The 20,032-nt window shown below is 34.0% G+C and overlaps 3 protein-coding genes across 3 annotated transcripts; 1 reads left to right on the top strand and 2 right to left on the bottom strand.

Moving 5' to 3' along the window:
- Positions 1–1,116: 1,116 nt before the first annotated feature.
- LOC132703277 (matrix metalloproteinase-2-like) lies at positions 1,117–9,797 on the bottom strand. The gene is made up of 10 exons (XM_060672430.1): positions 9,519–9,797; positions 8,375–8,527; positions 5,945–6,048; positions 5,315–5,476; positions 4,895–5,199; positions 4,658–4,841; positions 4,378–4,597; positions 1,620–1,884; positions 1,429–1,569; positions 1,117–1,372 (listed from the first exon to the last, which is right to left on the bottom strand). The coding sequence occupies exons 1-10, from the start codon at positions 9,642–9,644 to the stop codon at positions 1,227–1,229; spliced, it is 1,806 nt and encodes a 601-aa protein (XP_060528413.1). The 5' UTR covers positions 9,645–9,797; the 3' UTR covers positions 1,117–1,226.
- A 4,082-nt stretch (positions 9,798–13,879) lies between these two features.
- LOC132703775 (cuticle protein 8-like) lies at positions 13,880–14,900 on the top strand. Its single transcript, XM_060673233.1, has 2 exons — positions 13,880–14,150; positions 14,215–14,900. The coding sequence occupies exons 1-2, from the start codon at positions 14,139–14,141 to the stop codon at positions 14,794–14,796; spliced, it is 594 nt and encodes a 197-aa protein (XP_060529216.1). The 5' UTR covers positions 13,880–14,138; the 3' UTR covers positions 14,797–14,900.
- Positions 14,901–16,251: 1,351 nt separating this feature from the next.
- Positions 16,252–17,110, bottom strand: LOC132703703 (cuticle protein 7-like). Its single transcript, XM_060673120.1, has 2 exons — positions 17,077–17,110; positions 16,252–16,839 (listed from the first exon to the last, which is right to left on the bottom strand). The coding sequence occupies exons 1-2, from the start codon at positions 17,086–17,088 to the stop codon at positions 16,252–16,254; spliced, it is 600 nt and encodes a 199-aa protein (XP_060529103.1). The 5' UTR covers positions 17,089–17,110.
- Between the last annotated feature and the right edge of the window lie 2,922 nt (positions 17,111–20,032).

The raw sequence follows: 20,032 nt of genomic DNA, 5'->3' as shown, positions 1-20,032 counted from the left end.
AATAGAGCTATTGAGAACCCTAACTTGCAAAACATTAAACACACTATCAGAAATTTAACAAATAAATTACCTTGTTATTTACCAGGGTTTGTTCCCTTGTGTGTTAATGCTTTCGTTGCCGTAAAGCGAGAAGTATGTCTTTTTTTGTTGTCCTCACCTGTAACTGCGCTATCGAGGGTAAAATCATCAGGATCCAGATGCATCTTTGGTGCACTTTCCATTAGGAAAAGCATTTGGGCGGTCGTCTAACGAGTTGTTAGCTAATCATCAATGCGAAGAGAAGGTATTTAACGTAGGCACTTGATTCTGTGGTGGAGCATTGCACGCGGCGGTTTAACCTCCGTTCGCTCCCGACAGAATCCCTTGTATTCGTCCTCAAAAGTTTGATATCGGTTTCCACTGTGTGGACTTAGTGTTTTTAGTGTTCAGTGCATGTTTTAAAGTGATAATCGTCGTCGGCCCCGTCGTTTTTCCCTGTTCACGCCGGTATGGAGGCCGGATGGGCCCGGATGGTCCGCGGTGGAAGCGGTGGGAAGCCGATTTTTTTGGTATCGGTCAGAATCGTTTTTTGCTAGTTGAGCAAATATTGGTTATATGTCTTCTTTGTACGTGTTGGTCCATGACCAAAAGCGAAGATCCTCGACGGAAGTCGGCAATGGGCGAATGATCCTAGCAGTCGAGCCCAACATTTTTGTGAAACGCATAATTGAATTGAATTTGAATTGAACGTTGGCACTTTGATGCGGTTATTTTTAAATATTTATAATATTTTAAATTAACAAAACCATGAAAAATTAAAAATGTGTTACAATTATGTTTTAATTATACGCACCTTAAGAGTTAAGAGAGTGCATACTTGTTTTGAGATTTGTTTTGTTTGTGATATTAAGACAATTTTTGTTATAGAATAGGTAATTATGAACAGAGAAAGAAACAAAAAGTCTTTCTCTCTGATTGACGCGTACAGTTTTTCCACGAGCAAGTTGCGTGTTGCGTTTCAAGTTGGAGATTATTTTAACAATAAATGGTTTTAGTGTGTCTTTTAGAAATTTTTTGGGCATTAACCCTAAAAGACATGGAAATGTAGGAACGCGGGTATTACAAACATATATTTACGATATTTATTTTGTGCTACTATGGATATTATTTTAGAACACTAATTAAGACAATTATAAGCGATTTATTTGGCAGCATAACACTAACCCCAAGATTCCTAAACACATGTTTTATCCAAAAAGTTGTCGCATTTTCTCGGCATCTTCCCTGCAACCTACCCAAAGTGGAGCAATTGGAAGCGGTGAGTTTTCGGTGATAGTAATCCATTCGTTATCAAATTTCCAAAACAGATCTCCTTTGAAGAAATAAGTCTTCTCTAGATGGAAATATTCGTTAAAGAGAAATATGGAAACTTGGAGGATAAGAGCCTACCATCTTTCCAAGTGGTAGCAGCATCTAAATTTTCCGGCACACCTCTCCATCTGTTTATATGCAACGGGTATCCGGAATCCATAGTCTGCGAGGTTTCATTGTACCTCCAAAATCTCTCTTTCTTATAGAAATACGTTTTACCTACAATTTGATCCGCGAAGTATTGATGCACTCTTTGGATTAACTCTCACCATTTCTAGCCCATGTTTGCACTGCATCGATACCATCCAGATAATCTGGCAATCCAAAGTAAGATAAAGTTTGAGGGCTGTCCACGAATCTTGTGCCGTCGTAGATCCATACATCCTTGCCGACGAAGAGGATTATATCGCCACTAGGCCTCTGATAAACGGCGTCTATTTTGCGAACACTTTTTGGTAGTTTAGGAAACATTTGTCTCAGCGGAACTGGATATCCATCAACTAACTGCCCCATATCTTTGAACCTCCAGACATACTTACAAGAGATTTGAATTTGTCAATAAGTCAATTGAAATGTTAGATGCCACATCAACCCATTGACAGTTTATTGCGTTATAATGATAATTAGCAAAAAATTGAAAATTTGGTATTGTACTACCTAAAATTTTTCTTATTCTTAAGTAGCGAAACTTGCTATAATAGTGTGAAAGTTGAGTCATTTTTCTTAGTTTAAGTGAAACATTCTAATTAGTGTGCTCAGCAATTCAAGATGGGAGGAACAGATAGCTATTAGATAATGTAGAGGCTGTAAATAAGATAAAATTGTTACCCCTTTAGCGACAGGAGGGAGTAATTATATGCATATGGAACATATACACACTAAACTGCACCTTGCGCCATGTCTGAACTATTCCCATCGAAAATTTAATGCAAAAAAAATCCGCAGTTAAACTGAAAACTGTTACCAGTAATACTGACTGTTGAAAGAGACTGGTTGAAAGTTAAATTTGCCGCATGCACATATTGAATGGCCATTCTGCCGCCTTTATTATCAGCAAAATCAAGACCTTTATATAAATATATATATATAGTAACCATATGTTACAGATATTCGACGACCCGTATACGGATAAATTTGAGGACAATTAAAGTAATTATTTTTTTCTTCTCCCGTCTGTAAAATACCTAATTACATACCGATCTAGCGTGCGGGAAGTGTCACTTTACCACGTCAATTTTGTTTCCCACGGATTCGATCCACTTCGGACATTTCCGGGATTTTACCGCAAGGATTTGGGAGCGATCGGATGTTTTCGGAGATATTTCCCTCGCCTTGAATTTTGACCTTTGTCAATTCCGACGGTCATGTCAGTGAATGTATTCGTGTTGTTTAGCGAAAATGTACCCAAAAACTAACGGTCGTAGAAAAAGTGTAGTATGCAGCATGTTCGGTAAACTTAAGTCACTCGTTTATTAAATACTTGCTCCGCTGCGCTCCGTCCGTGTCAAACAAACTCGTGTGTCAAATGCCGTTTACCGCACTTGTTGCATAATATACTAATTTTCTACTCCCTTTAGTAAAATACCTACGGATCCGAACCCCTTCGGACATTTCCGGTATATTACCGCATGGGTTTGGCAGCAATCGGATGCTTTCGAAGATTTTACCTCATAGTTTGTCAGTCAATGTATTGGTGTTGTTTTGAAAATATTTACCCAAAAACTAACGGTCGTAGAAAAAGTATAGTATGCATCACGTTTGGTAAACTTTTTAGGTTACTCGTTCATTAAACAATCGGTGTGCGTGCCAAATAAACTCGTGACTCAAATGCCATTTACCGCACTTCTTGCATAATGTATGTAAACGGCATTTGACTCACGAGTTTACCGAACGTGTTGCATACTGTACTTTTTCTATGATCGTGAGTTTTTGGGTACATTTTCGCCAAACAACACGAATACATTCACTGACATAACCGCCAGAATTGACAAATGTCAAAATTCAAACCATGCGGTAGTATCCCGCAGATGTTCGAAGTGATTCGGGTCCGGGGGAAACGAAACTGATGTGGTAAAGTGATGCTTCCCGTACGCTAGATAGATGTGTAATTAGGTATTTTACAGACGGCGGATCTAGCATGTGGGAAGCGTCACTTTACCACGTGAGTTTCTGGTTCCATGTATCTGAACCACTTTGTACATTTCCGGAATATTAGCAAACGGGTTCAGGAGCAGTCGGATATTTTCGGAGATTTGCTCTGCTCGTGCCAAGTCAACTCCTTGCTCAAATGCCGTTTACCACACTTGTTGCATAATGTACCATTCATGCATAATGTACAGTAAGTAAATTATAATTTTCTGTGTACAATCTTTTTTTCCTCTTTGCATATTATATATTTGCATCCAACAACCTCGTAAATAAATGCTGGGTTTTTATTATTTAGAACAAATAAATGAACGGCGCAAATACCCTCAAAATTTTTTTTAGGTGTGACTGGTTCAAAATTTCTCAGCACGTCAAATTTCTAGATATGAGAGAATAATGGAACTATAATTTACTCTTTCTGATCCATGTTTTGTAAGGTCTCAAACTTGCAGACGATTGGATATTTATTCGCAGATATACTGAACGTCGATTTTTAAATTCAATCAATCCTCAAATTTTTAAATCAAGCTCCTCTGGCACTAATCTTTTAGCCATGTTTTTTTTAAGTTTGTCAGTCACGTCACACATTACTCAGTATGGATTCGTGCTGCTTTGCAAAAATATACCTAAAATTTAACGATTTTATAAAAATAATAGTAAGCAACATATCGATAAACTTTAGTAATTCGTTTATACAGAACTCTCTCCGCTTGTGCCAAAACAAACTTGTGACTAATGTGGCGTTTATCATTTTTTTACAGAATATACTATTGTGTTGAAGGCTGGTTCATCCCTAATTTTATTAAAATACCCTACATGTCACCACTACTGATCTTGAACTAAATTATGTGTATTAAGATAAAATTTTTGGACTGGCTTTACCTGATCTTTGAAAACAAACAGTTCGTTCCTGAGCGTGGCCACCGCATCAAAATGCCCATCGCACACGTGAGGTAAGCTAGGAGAATTGGTGCTGGGCACATGATGCTTCCCATCGTGAGACTTGTGGTCGTCTACTGATTCGAAATCACCTTCATAGGATACGGTTGTCTCCGGATAATCGGTTGGAAACGCGGTATGGGTACTTTCGGATGTCCATGGACTAAACATATCGAAAAACGTCAGCTTATAGCGAAATCATTATTGATATTGTTTTTTTAACTTCTTAGTTGAAATAGATGTTCCGCCTCTCCTAGGATGATGGTGGTGAAACTTTCTCCTTGGTTTCGTAGGCAGCTTCGGCTCATGCGTAATCGGTGGTCTGGTTGAAGTTATCACGTTTGTTGTAGACGACGTATCTGTGTTGTGTAATATTCTGTCGTCATCTTCTTTCAATCGCCTTTGTACTACCACGTCGGAATGTAAGACGTTAATAGGTGAGAGTATATTTCTTACTCACTGTATAAATTATACATAGCCAAAATATCGTCATAGTCAAGCTGGTACTGAGCACTCGGGTCATAACCTCTATAATAAGGAAACATTATAGAGGTCGCTACTGTGGAATGCGCCAGCCCGAGTGAATGACCCAACTCGTGGAGAGCGACTGTAAAAAAGTCTGTTCCGCGATCCGAATCCGCTTGATCTCTATCCGTCCAGCTTTCGTCATCGTCAAAGTGGATGTCGCCACCCAGGCCGGTACCTTCACGGTCGTATGGAAAGAAAGCGTGAGCTAGAACATTTCCTGGGCCGTCGAAAGGATACCTGGGTAAAACCCATATTTTTATAATTTACAACAAATTATACAATTTGTTAGTAAATGGAAGCTACTACATAAAGCAATTTTCTCAAATACAGAAAATAACACCAAGATTTTTACCTGTCTCCATGATATCCTCTTCCAAAGGCTACGATAATATCGGCGTCCTGGTGAAATGATTTGCTAAATGTGAGTCGGCCGTATTGTCCCCAGATGTCCAAAGCTTTTTGGATATTCTTCGCGATTGCAGATTCAGTTAGTCTCGGAGTCCAATTGGCTATACTGAAACCTCAATTTCTTTACATTCTACACGTTTGTGGAGGCGTAACGGAACCGAAGTTTCAATAAATCTCGCCTTATAAAACAATCAATAAACGTTATTGACTGTTTAAATCTAAATGGGACTAATAGACCTGAATTTCACCAGCATGAGTGGCATGTAGAAAGGACTGGGAGTTTAGAGACACACATTTGTCGCGTGGGGTTGTAAGATAGTTCGGATTTAAGAAACACGTGAATTGATGTTGTAAATCAAAGGATGGAGAACTAAGTGGATGTTCCAATTTCTTCTGACTAAGTACTTGTTCGGAAAAGCATTGCCCAGTTTGTTGGGTTCCTGTCGTTTGAAATGTTGTGCATCAAAACTTACAGAGTCTGCCATTTAAATTTTAAAATATGTAGTTGAAGAATTTCGCTTAGCATTTAAAAGTTACAGAATGTTCCTATTTCAACTGATGGCACGAAACTTACTAATACGTGATATTTCTTTTATTCCATCCATCCATGGTGGCAAATCTTTTCTGTCTATTGCTTTTTATCACGTCCGGGACCCCACATCTTGGGGATGCCATAAGCTGCGAAAAATATTTAAAATTAATTCCTATTAATAACAATAATAATAATGATAATAATAATAATAAATAAATAATCGTTTATTGACCACTTATAAATACAAAAACGTGTTTTTGAAGTCAGGAAAACTACAAACAAGATAAATATATTACATATAAACAGTTAAACCAGTGTAACCAGAAAGTAAAACTTTGTACACTTTAAGAATTATCTTATAAAATAACTTAGATCTACTGTGTCTGATGAGTAACAAATTCTTTTATAGAATAGAAACAATGCTCTTCAAAAAACTTGTTTTATAATTGTTTGAATTTTCTAATGGAAAGCCGTTTAACATCAATATTTTTGGATCGAAAAGGAGTGTTTGCAAAAATATTATACAAATCTAGATTAAGTTTATTTTTTTTTGTATCGATCTTAATTTTATGATATTGTCAGTTGTTCGCGTCATGTAGCTGTGATATCAAGCGTGAGTCGAAAATACCGACAAATTTGAGTGGATTTCATCTAAAGTTTGGAGAATAAACATACATCGTAACGTAAGTATTTTCAATTTTTTGAATATTGGGCGGCAGTATCTGCAGTAGTAGTCCATATAATAAGACACTATGAAACAGTGCAAAATAAACTGTACGGAGAGTGTTTTGCAAGATGGAACCTCGCAGTTGTCTCAGAACAAAAACCTGAGAAGATAATTTACCGCACAGGTGGTCTATATGAGGCGACCAGGTTAAAAACGCATCTAGGTAAACACCAAGGAGTTCAGATTTTGTACTTCTTCTATTGGTATTGAAAATTAGAGTCTTTGTTTTATCGGAATTTAATTTAATTTTATTTGCAGAGAACCACTGCTCATCAGTGTAGTTTTTATTTAAATTAATTAGATCTTTCTCGGATTCAATCAATGATGTGTCATTCGCATAGAGTCTACTGCAAGCAGCATTTGTTGCAAATACTACGTCATTTATGTATATTACAAACAAAAGTGGACCAAAAATGGAACCCTGAGGCACTCTGTTAGTAATGTCCAACAGAGTGGATTCCCGATCATTCCAGACGACAAATTGATTTCTTCCGGTCAAATAGGATTTTAAGAGGGCTAGGGTATTTTCACGAATTCCGTAGTATTCAAGTTTAGAAAGAAGTATATTAGTATCCACGCAGTCGAATGCCTTGCTGAGGTCGCACATCGTTACCGAAATCGACAGGCCCTCCTCAAACCCATCAACCACATACTCAATCATTGTGTATAAGGCACAGATGGTGGACCTACCCGACCGAAAACCAAATTGGGAATCTGTTAATAATTTCCTTTCCTCAAAGTCAGCGATAAGTTGATCTTTTATTATCGACTCAAAAATTTTTCCAATGGTAGGAACGATTGCTATGGGTCTGAAATTATCTAAGATATTAGTATCCCCTTTTTCTGAAGTGGAAAAATTTTTGTCACTTTTAATTCATCCGGAAAACATCCCTCTTGAATGCTATTGTTTATTAGTAACGTAATAGGTTTCAGAATTGAAGATATTGATTGCTTAATTATATTGGCATTTAGATCATAATAGTCAAGACAATGAGAGTTTTTTAGTTTCAAAATAATAATAATAATAATAGTAATAATAATATCTGTTTTATTCCACATATTTAGAATACAATCAATATATTATGGAGTTCTTGAAGTAGATCAAAATTATGTACACAATATACATCCCGCAAATGAGGCAGAAAACTACATTAAAAATTTATATAATAAAAAATTATGTAACACAACACAATATACAGTGATAACAAACATTAAAAATTAAAATATTCGTTTAAATTATGTTTTGTATGAGAAAAATTTTTAGTGTGGATTAAAAAATATTACTCATAAAAAATATTACTCACTGCTTTTTAGCTCTAGGGAAAGTTTATTGTAGACTCTAACACCGGTGTTTGTAAAATATTTTTTTGAAAATTCTGGTCTATTTTTTTATAAAAAGAAACAGTCTTTGTTACGTGTACCTTAGGACTTTCTTTTGCTATTTGAAAACATATATCGCATGACTTGAAACAATAAGCGTGCAGCTTTGAAGAAAGCGATTGGCATTGAGCCTTTTTATGTCAACGGCCTTCCCGGCCGAGTAGACATTCACAAAAAGGTTTTTTTTGTTTTGTGTGTATTTTAATATCAATAGACTTGTTTTTTGGACATTTAAAAGAGTTCGTTCGTTATTCTGTCTTCAAGAGTTTGATAAATGTGAGAAGATTAAACTTGAACAGTCGTCAGCGAACTGATACCTGCCTATTAAGCTTATAAGTTTTAACCGATTCTCTGTGCGGGCTTACCTTTAGGGTATCATTGTCGATAATGCCGCTTTCTTTGATAGCCCCGTATCGTTGAACGGTTTTGATCACATTCGATATACTTTCTTCGGTGTAAAGCGCTTCCGATTGTCCGCCGTCGTCCACAATATAGCCGTATTTTTTCATAAACTGAAGCTGAAAACGTATTTGATTCATTAAAACCTAGTATAATTTCGTCATACCTATCCACCTAGAGATATCATTAAAGGAAAAATATTATAATTACTTCAAATGAAGTTTTCGACAGTTACAAATAACCTATATAAAATAAAAGTTTTCACGGAAATAGCAAAAAGAAATCTGCTGAAGTTAAAGTTACTGATTTGAGGCCTAACTCCTTGAGATATATTTTATGAACATCTACCTATAAAAATTTCTGTCAATAAATTAATTTAAATTGAAGTTGTTTGAAGAGAGATTGTCGATAAGTTAACAAATCGAAACTTCGGTTTCAGTTTTTCCAATTTATAAACATTACAAAACAATCAAATGTATTTATATAGTGTAGAATAGTCAACTGGAATAAGTTCAGTAGTTCCATTAATAGGCACGTTATTTTCTAATGCAACCTTATTCACCGATGCGACCTCTAAATTTTAAAATTGGAAGTAGGAGTCTATTATACTTCATTCTGGGTTTTTCATTGTTTATTCAAAATATTTTATTGCAGTAATGTTTTTGTTGTGATAAGAAGATTTTTTAAGTAAATTCCTCAATTTTCAATTTTTGGTTTTCAATTTAAAGTGCATTTAAAGAAAATTGTTTACTGGATATTGCGGAAATAATCAGTTAATATGTATTGCCAATATTAAAATTTTGTCGTAACAAAAAATATTAAATTGACATTAATTTAAAAAGTGATTAGTTTCGATGAGTTTCTCGTACACATTGCAACAAAGATTTAAGAACACTATTATGCTATTTGTACATTCTAAATTTCGTTTAGTTACAGTGATCACAATATTCATTATTACTTGAAGTTTACTAGTTAATTTGTCGTGTCCTTGAATTAAAAGTAAGAGTAATTTCAAAATAATAAAAAATACTTCCTTCTAAATTTTGGGTCCCTAAATAATTGACAAAAATAAAACGATATACCATAAAAATTATATTTTGAAATACTTACCACGCTGTCTGAGGAAATTTGACGTGGAGACGGATTTTCTTTTCCTGCAGGGAAACAAGTGACTCCCAGGAAGCACCAGCCAAACACAACACAACGTGCCCATTTGTCCCGCATTTTCGTCCCCATTCAATTCAATTTATAATTTCGCCGCCAAAAAATTATAATTTCCCGATCGGTAAACGTCTGTCGAATTGTTGAATAATATTTGAATATTGTTTATCTTTTTTAATCGACCATGGTGAGGTATCGTATTGTTTTATTTGGAAAAATGCTGGTCGCAGTCTTGCCGATCCAAGCTTTAATGGACGAATAAAAACGCTCTTGGGTGTATATAACTGTTTTTAAATTTGTGTTTCTGGCCGCGGGGGACCCTCCGGAATTTTGCGAATACTCGATATTTTTTTATTATTTAGTTTCTCGGAACATTTCTCCCAAGATAAATGAGAACCATTATAAAAGTGATTCACGAAGAAATACGCACAATTAATAATAAATAAATAAACACGTCGTTGTATGATTAAGGCGAAAACACCTTTCTCGCGGTGTTAATATAAATATAAAACACGTTGTATTACACTGGGCGGCTCCCGCTAAAATTCGGTTACTTTTATTTGACAAAGCGGAAAGAGGAAAAATTCTTAGCTTGAACTTTACAGTATTTTATAATTTTCATGGTATTTAAAAGAACACGTCATTGCTTAGTAACAGGATGTGGTATTGTTACGATGCTTAAGATTAAAGATTTATAGTGGCATTTTTTGTATTCTTATTTGTCATTCTCCCGTCACATCCTCGTAAAGACTATTATTGTCTCTAGCATTTCCTTCAAATTGAAGGTACCGGTTTCAAGTTTTGACTATCTGACTAATAAAACCAAAGGTGACTTTAGCATTGTGATACTGTGATGCCATTTCTTCATCCTTCAAGAACAACTGACATTTTTGTGAGATTTGGAGAAATTTAATAGATTATAGAATATCGTTAATCAAATAATCGCAGTATAAACCATCTACAACTAAAAATGAGAAAATATTTTTCTCTAAATATGTTGATTGTTGAATGTGTTTTACCTTATTGCAACAATCAGTGGAAAAGGGCCTTAAGTAAAAACAAAACGTAATTGTTGTTTCAGTTTTCTTTTTGTTTTTTAAGTTCCAAAAAATACGAACAAAACATAAACCCAAGAAAACTGACTTTATTATGATATTTATTGTAAAGGTGCACATGAAGTTTGACACATGGATACCACACTGGAGTTTTCGATACCCATACCCATTGGAAAAAGGATATTATATCTACCATAATTTTTAGTCACAGCACAAAAATGTTATTGTTAGAGCTATGAAGTCGGAATCTGGAATGTGTTGTAATAATAGTGGTAAATTTAAATAACTTAAAACTAATTAAAATAAAGCAATCAATAAGAAATTTGGCTCAAATTGATTTCTTTCGCATGCGAAAATCTTTAAGTTTTCCATCGTCCACCCGGTTTCAACAAATTCGTGTGGACAATCTATTTATGGAATATTTATTTCTTTAAGTTAAGTGAAATTGCTTTCGAGAAATCGGTTTAAGCTCATTCGAAAATTTATTTACTTCTGCTCGTTCAGACGACTGATGACAATATAAAAATAAATATTTATCATTTCTTGAATGTGATTTTCCGTTTACATTCTGAAATGTTACATTTTTGTACGGGTTCTTTTATGTCGCATTATTCTATCGGCAATTCCAATTGAATCAATTAAAACTATACCACACAGTAAACCGAGGGGATAACTGACTACGATTTTATTGACACTATACGTTGAAAATTAAAGATTCGTTGCAATAAACGGTAACTGATTGGGGTAATATCAATTTTTAAATAAATAATTACCCAAATGTTCCAGTTACTGCTCTACGTTTCATTAGATTTTATTTCGGTAATCTAAGAAACGTGCCTCTTTTTTTGAAATAAGTGGCACCTTATATCAGAACCTCTAAACATAACCAAAAAAAAACTTAAAGACAAAGCAAGTGGTTTGGATTCACTTATAATTTTAGAATATTTCATTATTATATACATAGAAGGTTTGTATTTCCGCGAACAAGTAAATGCTTTTCTACTCTCAGGGAAACACCCTACATTTGGTATATTAAGGCATTTTTGAATATTTAGGAAAACATAACATCTTATAGCTAAGTGTTGCTGTCTCTGATATATGTGTGATTATGTCAAAGGTGATTTCTTCGACCGAATATATTTAGGGATGATTTTCTGCTTTAATAGTGTCTTTCTAAAAATAAATAAACAGAGTGTGGTTTAATTGAAATGAAAAAATTAGTTAAAAGTCATTTTCTCAAATAGAAACACATCATTTTTCTTATATATCTAACTTATATCAAAACATTGTAAATTTCGAAATATTAGCAATAAAAAGTTTTTCCATTGTCAAAATGCTATGAACCATCACTACTTTGGGTTATTGCTGGTTTGGAAATCAATGTTTGACAGCTTCTAGCAAATATTATTAAAAATATATAAAATATATGTTTCATTCAGAAAAAAAAAAGTTTGATTGGCGAAACGTTAGCAAGTTCGACCCAACAAAGACCGATGCAGGAGGAATCCAGAAGTTTTGTATAAAATGACTCAATAAGTTTTTCATTTACTTTTAAGATATGTCGCAAGCAGTTAAACTTAGGTATTTAATTTTTATTATATATGAAATACGATTTTTTTTTGTTTTCATTAAAATAAGTAAGTTGTTACGTGTCCTTTGAAAATACAGACAAATATAAGTGACTCGAAGCGACTTTCGACTTTAGTTTTTTATATACATTTTTTGACAGCTTCTGAGATTAGATGTTATTCCATTATAAGCAGCCGCCCGATTATACAACCTTGCTCCGGTCTAATTATGTGATAATGTGTTGCACTGGATATGTTAACCCATTTTGTCATCATCAGTTTCAATTATGCTCTGATGCAGGAGGACTCCAGAAGATTTGTAAATAGTAAGTTTTCCTCTTATTATAAAATAAATAAATAAGTCTATAGTTTCCTGCAAATTTTAAAGAAATGTAAAGAATAATAACATAATAAATAATTTATTTAATTTACAAAAATGCTATTTCTGCAAAAACAGAATATCAAAATTTAGACGTTTGCCATCCAAAAGCATTCAGAAAGAAATTTTGACAGGTAAAAATGTCCAAAGGAAAAAACTGATTGTTCAGATTAATGAAAATGATGAACTAGGAACTAAAAAGTAACAATATATAATTGTAATCGCAAAATTGTGACTTTGGTTAACTAGATGATTGTTTTTCATTCTGGATATGCAATCATTTCTCTGTTGGTTTAGAATAGCCCCCTATTGTAACCTAGTTACTGAGCAAATAGGTTTAGTTTTATTAGAATGGGGTCCGTCAATCAACGATCGATTCAGGGAGTACAATAACGAAACAAAAGGCATCGTAAGAAAAAAAAAACAGTCATAATATTCTTAAAGCTATTTACGTTTCCTTGTACGAATTTTTGCCCGATTCTAGTATTTAATTATATTAACTTTTTAATTAATTGACCCAATCTGTCAAGCACTGAACCTATTGTGTAAGAAGTTTTTAATAATTTTAGAAGCAAATTAGCATGGGCGGTTCAAGAATTTGTCAAGCCGGTTGTGGAAATTTCACGCTGATCAAATTGTAGTTAACAATGAAAGTAGGACCTTTTGATTTTTAATTATCTTGCAATTTCCTATACCAGAAATCTTATTTCCTAATTTGGATGGTAGTTTTAAATCAATATATTTTTTTATGTGATTAAATTACCATCTAAGATTCAAGAATGTAAGAGATGGTATATTAGGACAATGTAAGACAATGTTAACAATGTGAAAATTTTAATTACTGTATTTTGATTTTATGTAAATTAATGTGGAAAAGGCTGATTTACATAAATATGTTGTACAAAATGGCAGTAATTTGTTCATTGCCATTTCCGATAGTAGTACACCATTTTTTGTGGACTTATGCTTTTAGGATGGGTCGTCTGCTACCATTTGTTATTAAGACACTCCTACATATAATGATAGTAGAATTTATTTCGTTTTAAGTTAGTAATGTGGCTTATAACTCCCTAGCGAGAAGTCACAAGTATTCCATAAATTTTAACTCACTGGTGAGCTATAGAAATCATAAAAGGGTGATTGCAATCTAAATTTAAAATAGTATGTATATTCTTGGTATTAAAAATGTAAATGTACATGTGCAGTTAACAAATAGCAAATTTGATTATTTTTTTAGTACGTTTCATTATATTATTAATTTTTGCTTTTTTTTGTATTTATTTTGATATTTTGTCTATGTTATAAATTAAGTGACGATAAATTTGTGACGATTTCTATCGTATTATGCAAGCTTTGCTTAAGTGTTAAGTACAGTGGAACGAAAGTAAATAAGGTGTGCGCTATTACTGAAATCGACCACCTTTCGTTGACCCAGACCTCTATACTTTTAAATAAGTTTTTACACAATTATTAGATGAAGCGTGTGGGATCGTTTGTTGGTATATATATAACAAAAAAAATATGTAGGGTTAGTTGAGGTGCACGCTTGATCCATAAGGCAACAGTAATGTTTTCAAAGGCAAGTAATTATCTACGCAATCATATCGCTTTTTCTATAATAACGTTTAAAATGCCGCTTTCAGATTTTGGCTTTCACTGCCATTTTGGCCACTACCACTGCCATTTCAGTCGAACATGGAGACACCTCATACTCAAGCTACAACCAGAACCAAAATGCATTCCAACAAATCCAGTCAGCACCCTCTTTCGTGGAACCGACTCAAGCTTATTCAGCTTCATCCTATTCTGAGCCTGCTTATACAAAACTGGCTCTTTCGGTAGCTCCAGTTGTTTCATATTCCGCTCCAGTGGCTCAAGTTATTGCCCCAGTTGCTAAAGTTCCTGCTCCTCACTATTCGTCAAGTCCAGCTTACAAGGAAGAGTACGCACCAGCTAAATATGAATTCGCGTACGGAATCCAAGATGCCCACACTGGTGACTTCCACTCCCAGCAGGAACAACGTGATGGTGAACACGTGGTGGGACAGTACTCTCTTCATGAAGCTGATGGAACCGCACGCGTAGTCAAGTATTCCGATGATGGGCATGGCTTCAACGCAATCGTAGAAAGATCTGGAAGCCTTGCTATAGCTCCGGTAGCATATAAGAAACTTGTAGTACCCGTAGCAAAAAATGTAATAACCGCCCCACAGGACCATTATTAATTGCCAAAAAATAGGAGCCATTTACTTATATTGTAAATTATTTAATTGTTAAGGAAATACAATTATTATTTGTGTGTTTGAGTATTTAAAGCAGTTTCATTACAATCCCAACAGCAGGCTGTATTGTCACGTGTCAGGTGTACTAACAAATAGAATTAGAAAAACCAAGTTCTTTATTTCTAGTATTTCCTCCAAGCAAATTTATTTCTAATCTCACAAAATAAGAAGGATAAAGTTTTGTATACACTGTGTATTAGTTTTGAAATGCTACTGCCACAAATGAAAGTTATCTAAGATAAAATAAATTATATCTAACTCCATAAAATTCGCTGTTAACTTTCAAACAGGATTTATAATTATAATTGGTGTATAATAGTATATTGGCTATTTAGCCGAAACCGCAATTAATGGACAAAAATTCAATTTTCGACAATCCCCTGGTTTACAACCTCCTCTGGTTTGTATCCTTGACTGACGGCTTGTCCTAAGACTTCGATCTCTTAAAATTAAATTGACTTGTCTTCGAGCCCGAACCCTGAACGATTTGGCTTGTCTGGTTCTCGACCTCACACAAGACCGAAAGCGTTCTTTTTGTTCTCTAGCTTTTAAATTGATTTTTTTATTTATGCACTTTGCTTTCGTTGATGCATTTTTTTTTATTTTTTAGTCTTTAATGATTATAAAAATAGATAACAAATTGAGTTTATTTTCTAAAAATTTGTTTTTTCTTTTTTTTCTGACCTTATAAGGATTGGTTGAAATAACATGGAAACGTGAAAATACATTTCATTGTTATTAATATTATTATTGTTCTTCCCATTGAAAAAGTGGTAACCCTGTAAATTTTATTAATAAGAAAACGGGAACTTATACTATTTTTTAGAAATATGCATAGAAGTTGCACACTATAACGACTTATTTAAGTAAGGATGTGTATGTAAATGTTTAGCGAGTTTTTGAAAATTGATGAAAAAATTTAACTCCTTTTGACATTAGTTATTTTGATTTTTATATAGTGAAAAGATTTAACTCCTTTTGACATTAGTTATGTTGATTTTGATATAGTTATTGAATAGTTATTATTTTTGCTTACTTCCAAGAAAAGGTTCTTTAATAATCACAAATATTAACTTTGAAAAATACGGTTAATGTCGATTTCAAATTTAGTATCCCTGAAGAAAACTGTTTATATTTTTACTTGTAGAGAAAAAGCAATAATATTTTATACGATGTACGAAATTAAAGTCGGGTTTACCTATCTGCCAGGTGTGAAATGAAAAGTATTGCTTGCTTCTAAAATTAAATCATTGCATTGCATCAATATATTAAGTTATCAATGAACATCATCTGAGCTATAGAAAAAGAAACTACAAATACTCAACTAAAATGAAATAATTTAATTTTCATATGTAATTATAAATACAAAATTTAAAAGTAACTTTCAATTTTTGGCAATTAATGGTGGTACTGTGGAGCGGCCACTAAAGCTTTTGCTACGGGTACTACAAGCTTCTTGTACGCTACTGGAGCCTCAGTGGGGCTTCCCGATCTTTCTACGATTGCGTTGAAGCCATGCCCATCATCGGAATACTTGACTACGCGTACGGTTCCATCAGCTTCATGAAGAGAGTACTGTCCCACCACGTGGTCACCATCACGTTGTTCCTGTTGGGAGTGGAAGTCACCAGTGTGGGCATCTTGGATTCCATACGCGAATTCGTATTGAGCTGGTGCGTATTCTTCCTTGTAAGCTGGAGCCGATGCGTAGTGAGGCGCAGGGGCGGTAACTTTAGTGATTGGGGCAACAACTTTGGCTACTGGGGCAGCATATGAAACAACGGGAGCAACAGGTAACGCCAGTTTTGCATAAGCAGACTTAGAATACGCTGGAGCGGAGTAAGCTTGAGTTAGTTTTGCAAAAGCGGGTGAAGCCTGGATATGTTGGACGTTGTTGTAGTTTTGGTTATAGCTTGAGTATGAGGTGGCTTCATGTTCGATTGGAACAGCAACGGCGGTGGCCACAATGACAGTGAAAGCAAAAATCTGAAAAGCAATATAATTGTATTGATCAAAGTCTTTGTAATAATTAAACACAGCAATTTTTGTATTATATGGAGCGCTTCCTCGGGATTTTTTTAAATTTTTGGCGAGATCTATGTTCACGTAATATATTATTATATTATACCAAGTGCTTAATTTATTTTATTTTCAAATGTCAAAATCAATATATTTCGGAAATTATCCTGCAATACTTAACTTCAACCACACTAGGATACTTACCTTTGAAAACATTTTGAATGTTTTGTTAATCAGTCTTGCACCTCAACTAAGTATAAAAGTTTGTTTCGTTTCTATATATACCCGCCAACTCTGTTTCATCTGGCTGTGTCGTAAACACATTCAAAGTATAGAGGTCTGGGTCAAAGAAGTGTGGTCGAACGAATAGTCCGCACCTGATTACATTCACTATACTTTCGTCGAAATTTTTAGTAACAACATATATAGCAAACGTTGGGCAATATCACTCAATATTTTATCGATATTTTGAATAATATCTGCGAAGACAGAAATTTGGCTCCTCAAAAAACTTAAAGCAAATATCTACGTGCCTCATAATTAAATAAAATTTATTTATTTAACAACATTTCGTTTATAAATGCTTTGGCAATATGGTACCTGTCTTATTTATTTATTCATTTAAAGTGCGAACTGCAGACAGATTCTCAAAACTAAACAATTAACAAGAATTCGAGAGAAAATACATTTAACCAGAATTCACAGTTAACAACTTTGTTTTTTTTTTAACAGCGGTTTCTAATAACTCGAGCAACAACTACCAATTCAAGGAGTAGTTCCTATAGGAGTGGGTTGGAATCCTAACTAATGCAATTGTTTACGACAGTCAACTACTTTGTTAGACTGGAAATTATGTATGTACAACTTAAAATATTTATCCGACCATACAAATAGAATCCGTCACTATAAAAAATAAAGCACTTTTGCTGCAAAGCGATAAATTTGTTCGTTGACGACGAAAATACTTGAGAGGTACAAAGCAATACGGAAGGGACCGAAGGAAAATCGAATCGAAAACGAATAATGGACCATATTGCAAGCGAAGGGAGATTCTGTAGTGTCATATGAGGACATGAAGTCGAAAGTTTTTGATTATTTTGATGAAATGATAAAATATCTTCCGGCTGACTCAGTAGTAGTTATAAATAACTCAAACCATCCTTCATGACGCATAGACTCCAAGTTCATCTTGCAGAAAACAAGAAGTTATCGACTTTAAGCTACCGTTGGAGCTTTACTACTAAATTTAAGTTAATTTTAACGCCAAGAGAAGATGACAGTTCGTTAGATGCCGAAGAATATTATAATTTTTTATAACAAAATTTCTGTAGACGTCTAATAATATATCAGATAAATATTCTTACGATGATAGTTTATAAAACGATGAATAAAGAACGGAAAACGATTTTCGATCGTTCAACAAAACTAATATCAACGCAGAATTTAATTTTAGATCATATGCTTTAACATTTCATAACAAATTCTGTGGTTGATGGGATAGTTACGGTTAAGAGTAGATAGTCCCCCCATAACATAACACATCATAAGGTCTGAATTCAGCGCTATGACCATTAGGACGGTGACGCCTCATAGATAGGATTGGAATGTGCTGAATACATGCAGTCCCAATTTCAGATAGCGATTTGAAATTTGGAAGGGTTTGGTATAGACTGAATGTCCAACTTTTTTAAAATTTAACAACACTTCCGGTTCGAGCGGAAACGACAGAAACTTTCGAATTTTAAATGGCTATATTTTTTACATTTTTTGATTCAGGAGATCATTCTACGTAGGTTTGGACGGTTTTTCTCTTTTCTTTTGTTTTTTTAAAATTTTAGGATAACCTAGTTTTTTCAAGTAGCACCCTAGAACAAAAACTTTTTAAATCGATACTTTTTTTGCAACATTTTGTCACCAGAATTTTGAAAAAATAAGCTCACAGGATGAAAAAAACCAGATAAGTAAATTCATTTTTATAAAAACAAAATATTACTTAGGTTGCTTTGCTTCTATTCATCATCAAGTCGGTATGATTGAAAATTCTGACAGTTTGTACATTTTTTTGGATTTGGTCGTGTTATAAATTTGGATTAACATGGAAAATAATAATCAATTTACAAAAGGAGAAATAGTTTATATGTTTCTAATATCCAGGAAGTCTCCTTCCTGCATATTCTTGTCATGATAATAAATCAATGTTGTGGGATACGTCAACACAAATCCGCATCGCTAACAGAAATGGAATTAGACATCTCAATCGAATCTGTGAGGAGAATTTAAAAAAAAACTCAAATAATGTTATATTTAAACGACAGAACAACAGATACTGGTCAATGTTTGGATAGGAGTGATAGGAAGGCTACTTATTGGACCTGTTTTTTTTTTCTTGGTGCCTTAACTAGCCCACGATATTTACAATTCCAAAGAAATGAAATTGAAGACTCGTTAGATGATTTTCAGCAGGATGGCACACCTCCCCATAATTTTGTCACTGAACACCTACGTGATGTTTATGTTGATAGACTAATCTTAACACACGGTCCAGTCACCGGACTTCACACCGTTAGATTTTTTTGTTTGGGGGTACGTCAAGGACCGTGTTTATGTAATTCCAGTGTTCGGCCTGCAAAAATTACAGCGGAGAATATGGGCTGCACTTGATAACACCAGAATTGTTAGGAAGGGTTACAGCGAATGTAATTTCTAAAGCCAGGGTCATATACAGGAAGGAGGATATTTTGAAAGCATTCTATGAAAGTTTCATCTTAAAATAAATTGGTTATTAAGTAAATATGTATCCCAATTGTTTAATTCAAATGAATACAAAACTCCAGTTTCAAAATAAATGAATGTGATGTTTTGTGTCAATGTAAAACTTACTTACAGTAACACAAGTTGATATACCACTTTCAAATGAATTCTACCAGTCAAAATGTTCTAAAAAAAGTACCGGTTTTAAAAAGTTTTTGTTCCCGCTAGGGTGCTTCTTGAAAAAACTAGGTTCTCCTAAAAAACTAATAATTCATTACATTAAATGCTACTTGTTATTAAAAAAGTTTCATTTACAATTCTTCCCATGACCAGGTGACCCGGTAAATAGTATTTATGATGGTCAGAGGCTTCTAGACACAATTTTCAAAAATAAAAAAAAAAACAAAAA

Source organism: Cylas formicarius, unplaced genomic scaffold, assembly GCF_029955315.1.
Source record: "Cylas formicarius isolate icCylForm1 unplaced genomic scaffold, icCylForm1.1 PGA_scaffold_6__28_contigs__length_40554024, whole genome shotgun sequence".
Classification (NCBI taxonomy): Eukaryota; Metazoa; Arthropoda; class Insecta; order Coleoptera; family Brentidae; genus Cylas; species Cylas formicarius.
The sequence above is the reverse complement of the archived record's forward strand: the minus strand, read 5'-3'. Positions and strand labels throughout refer to the sequence as shown.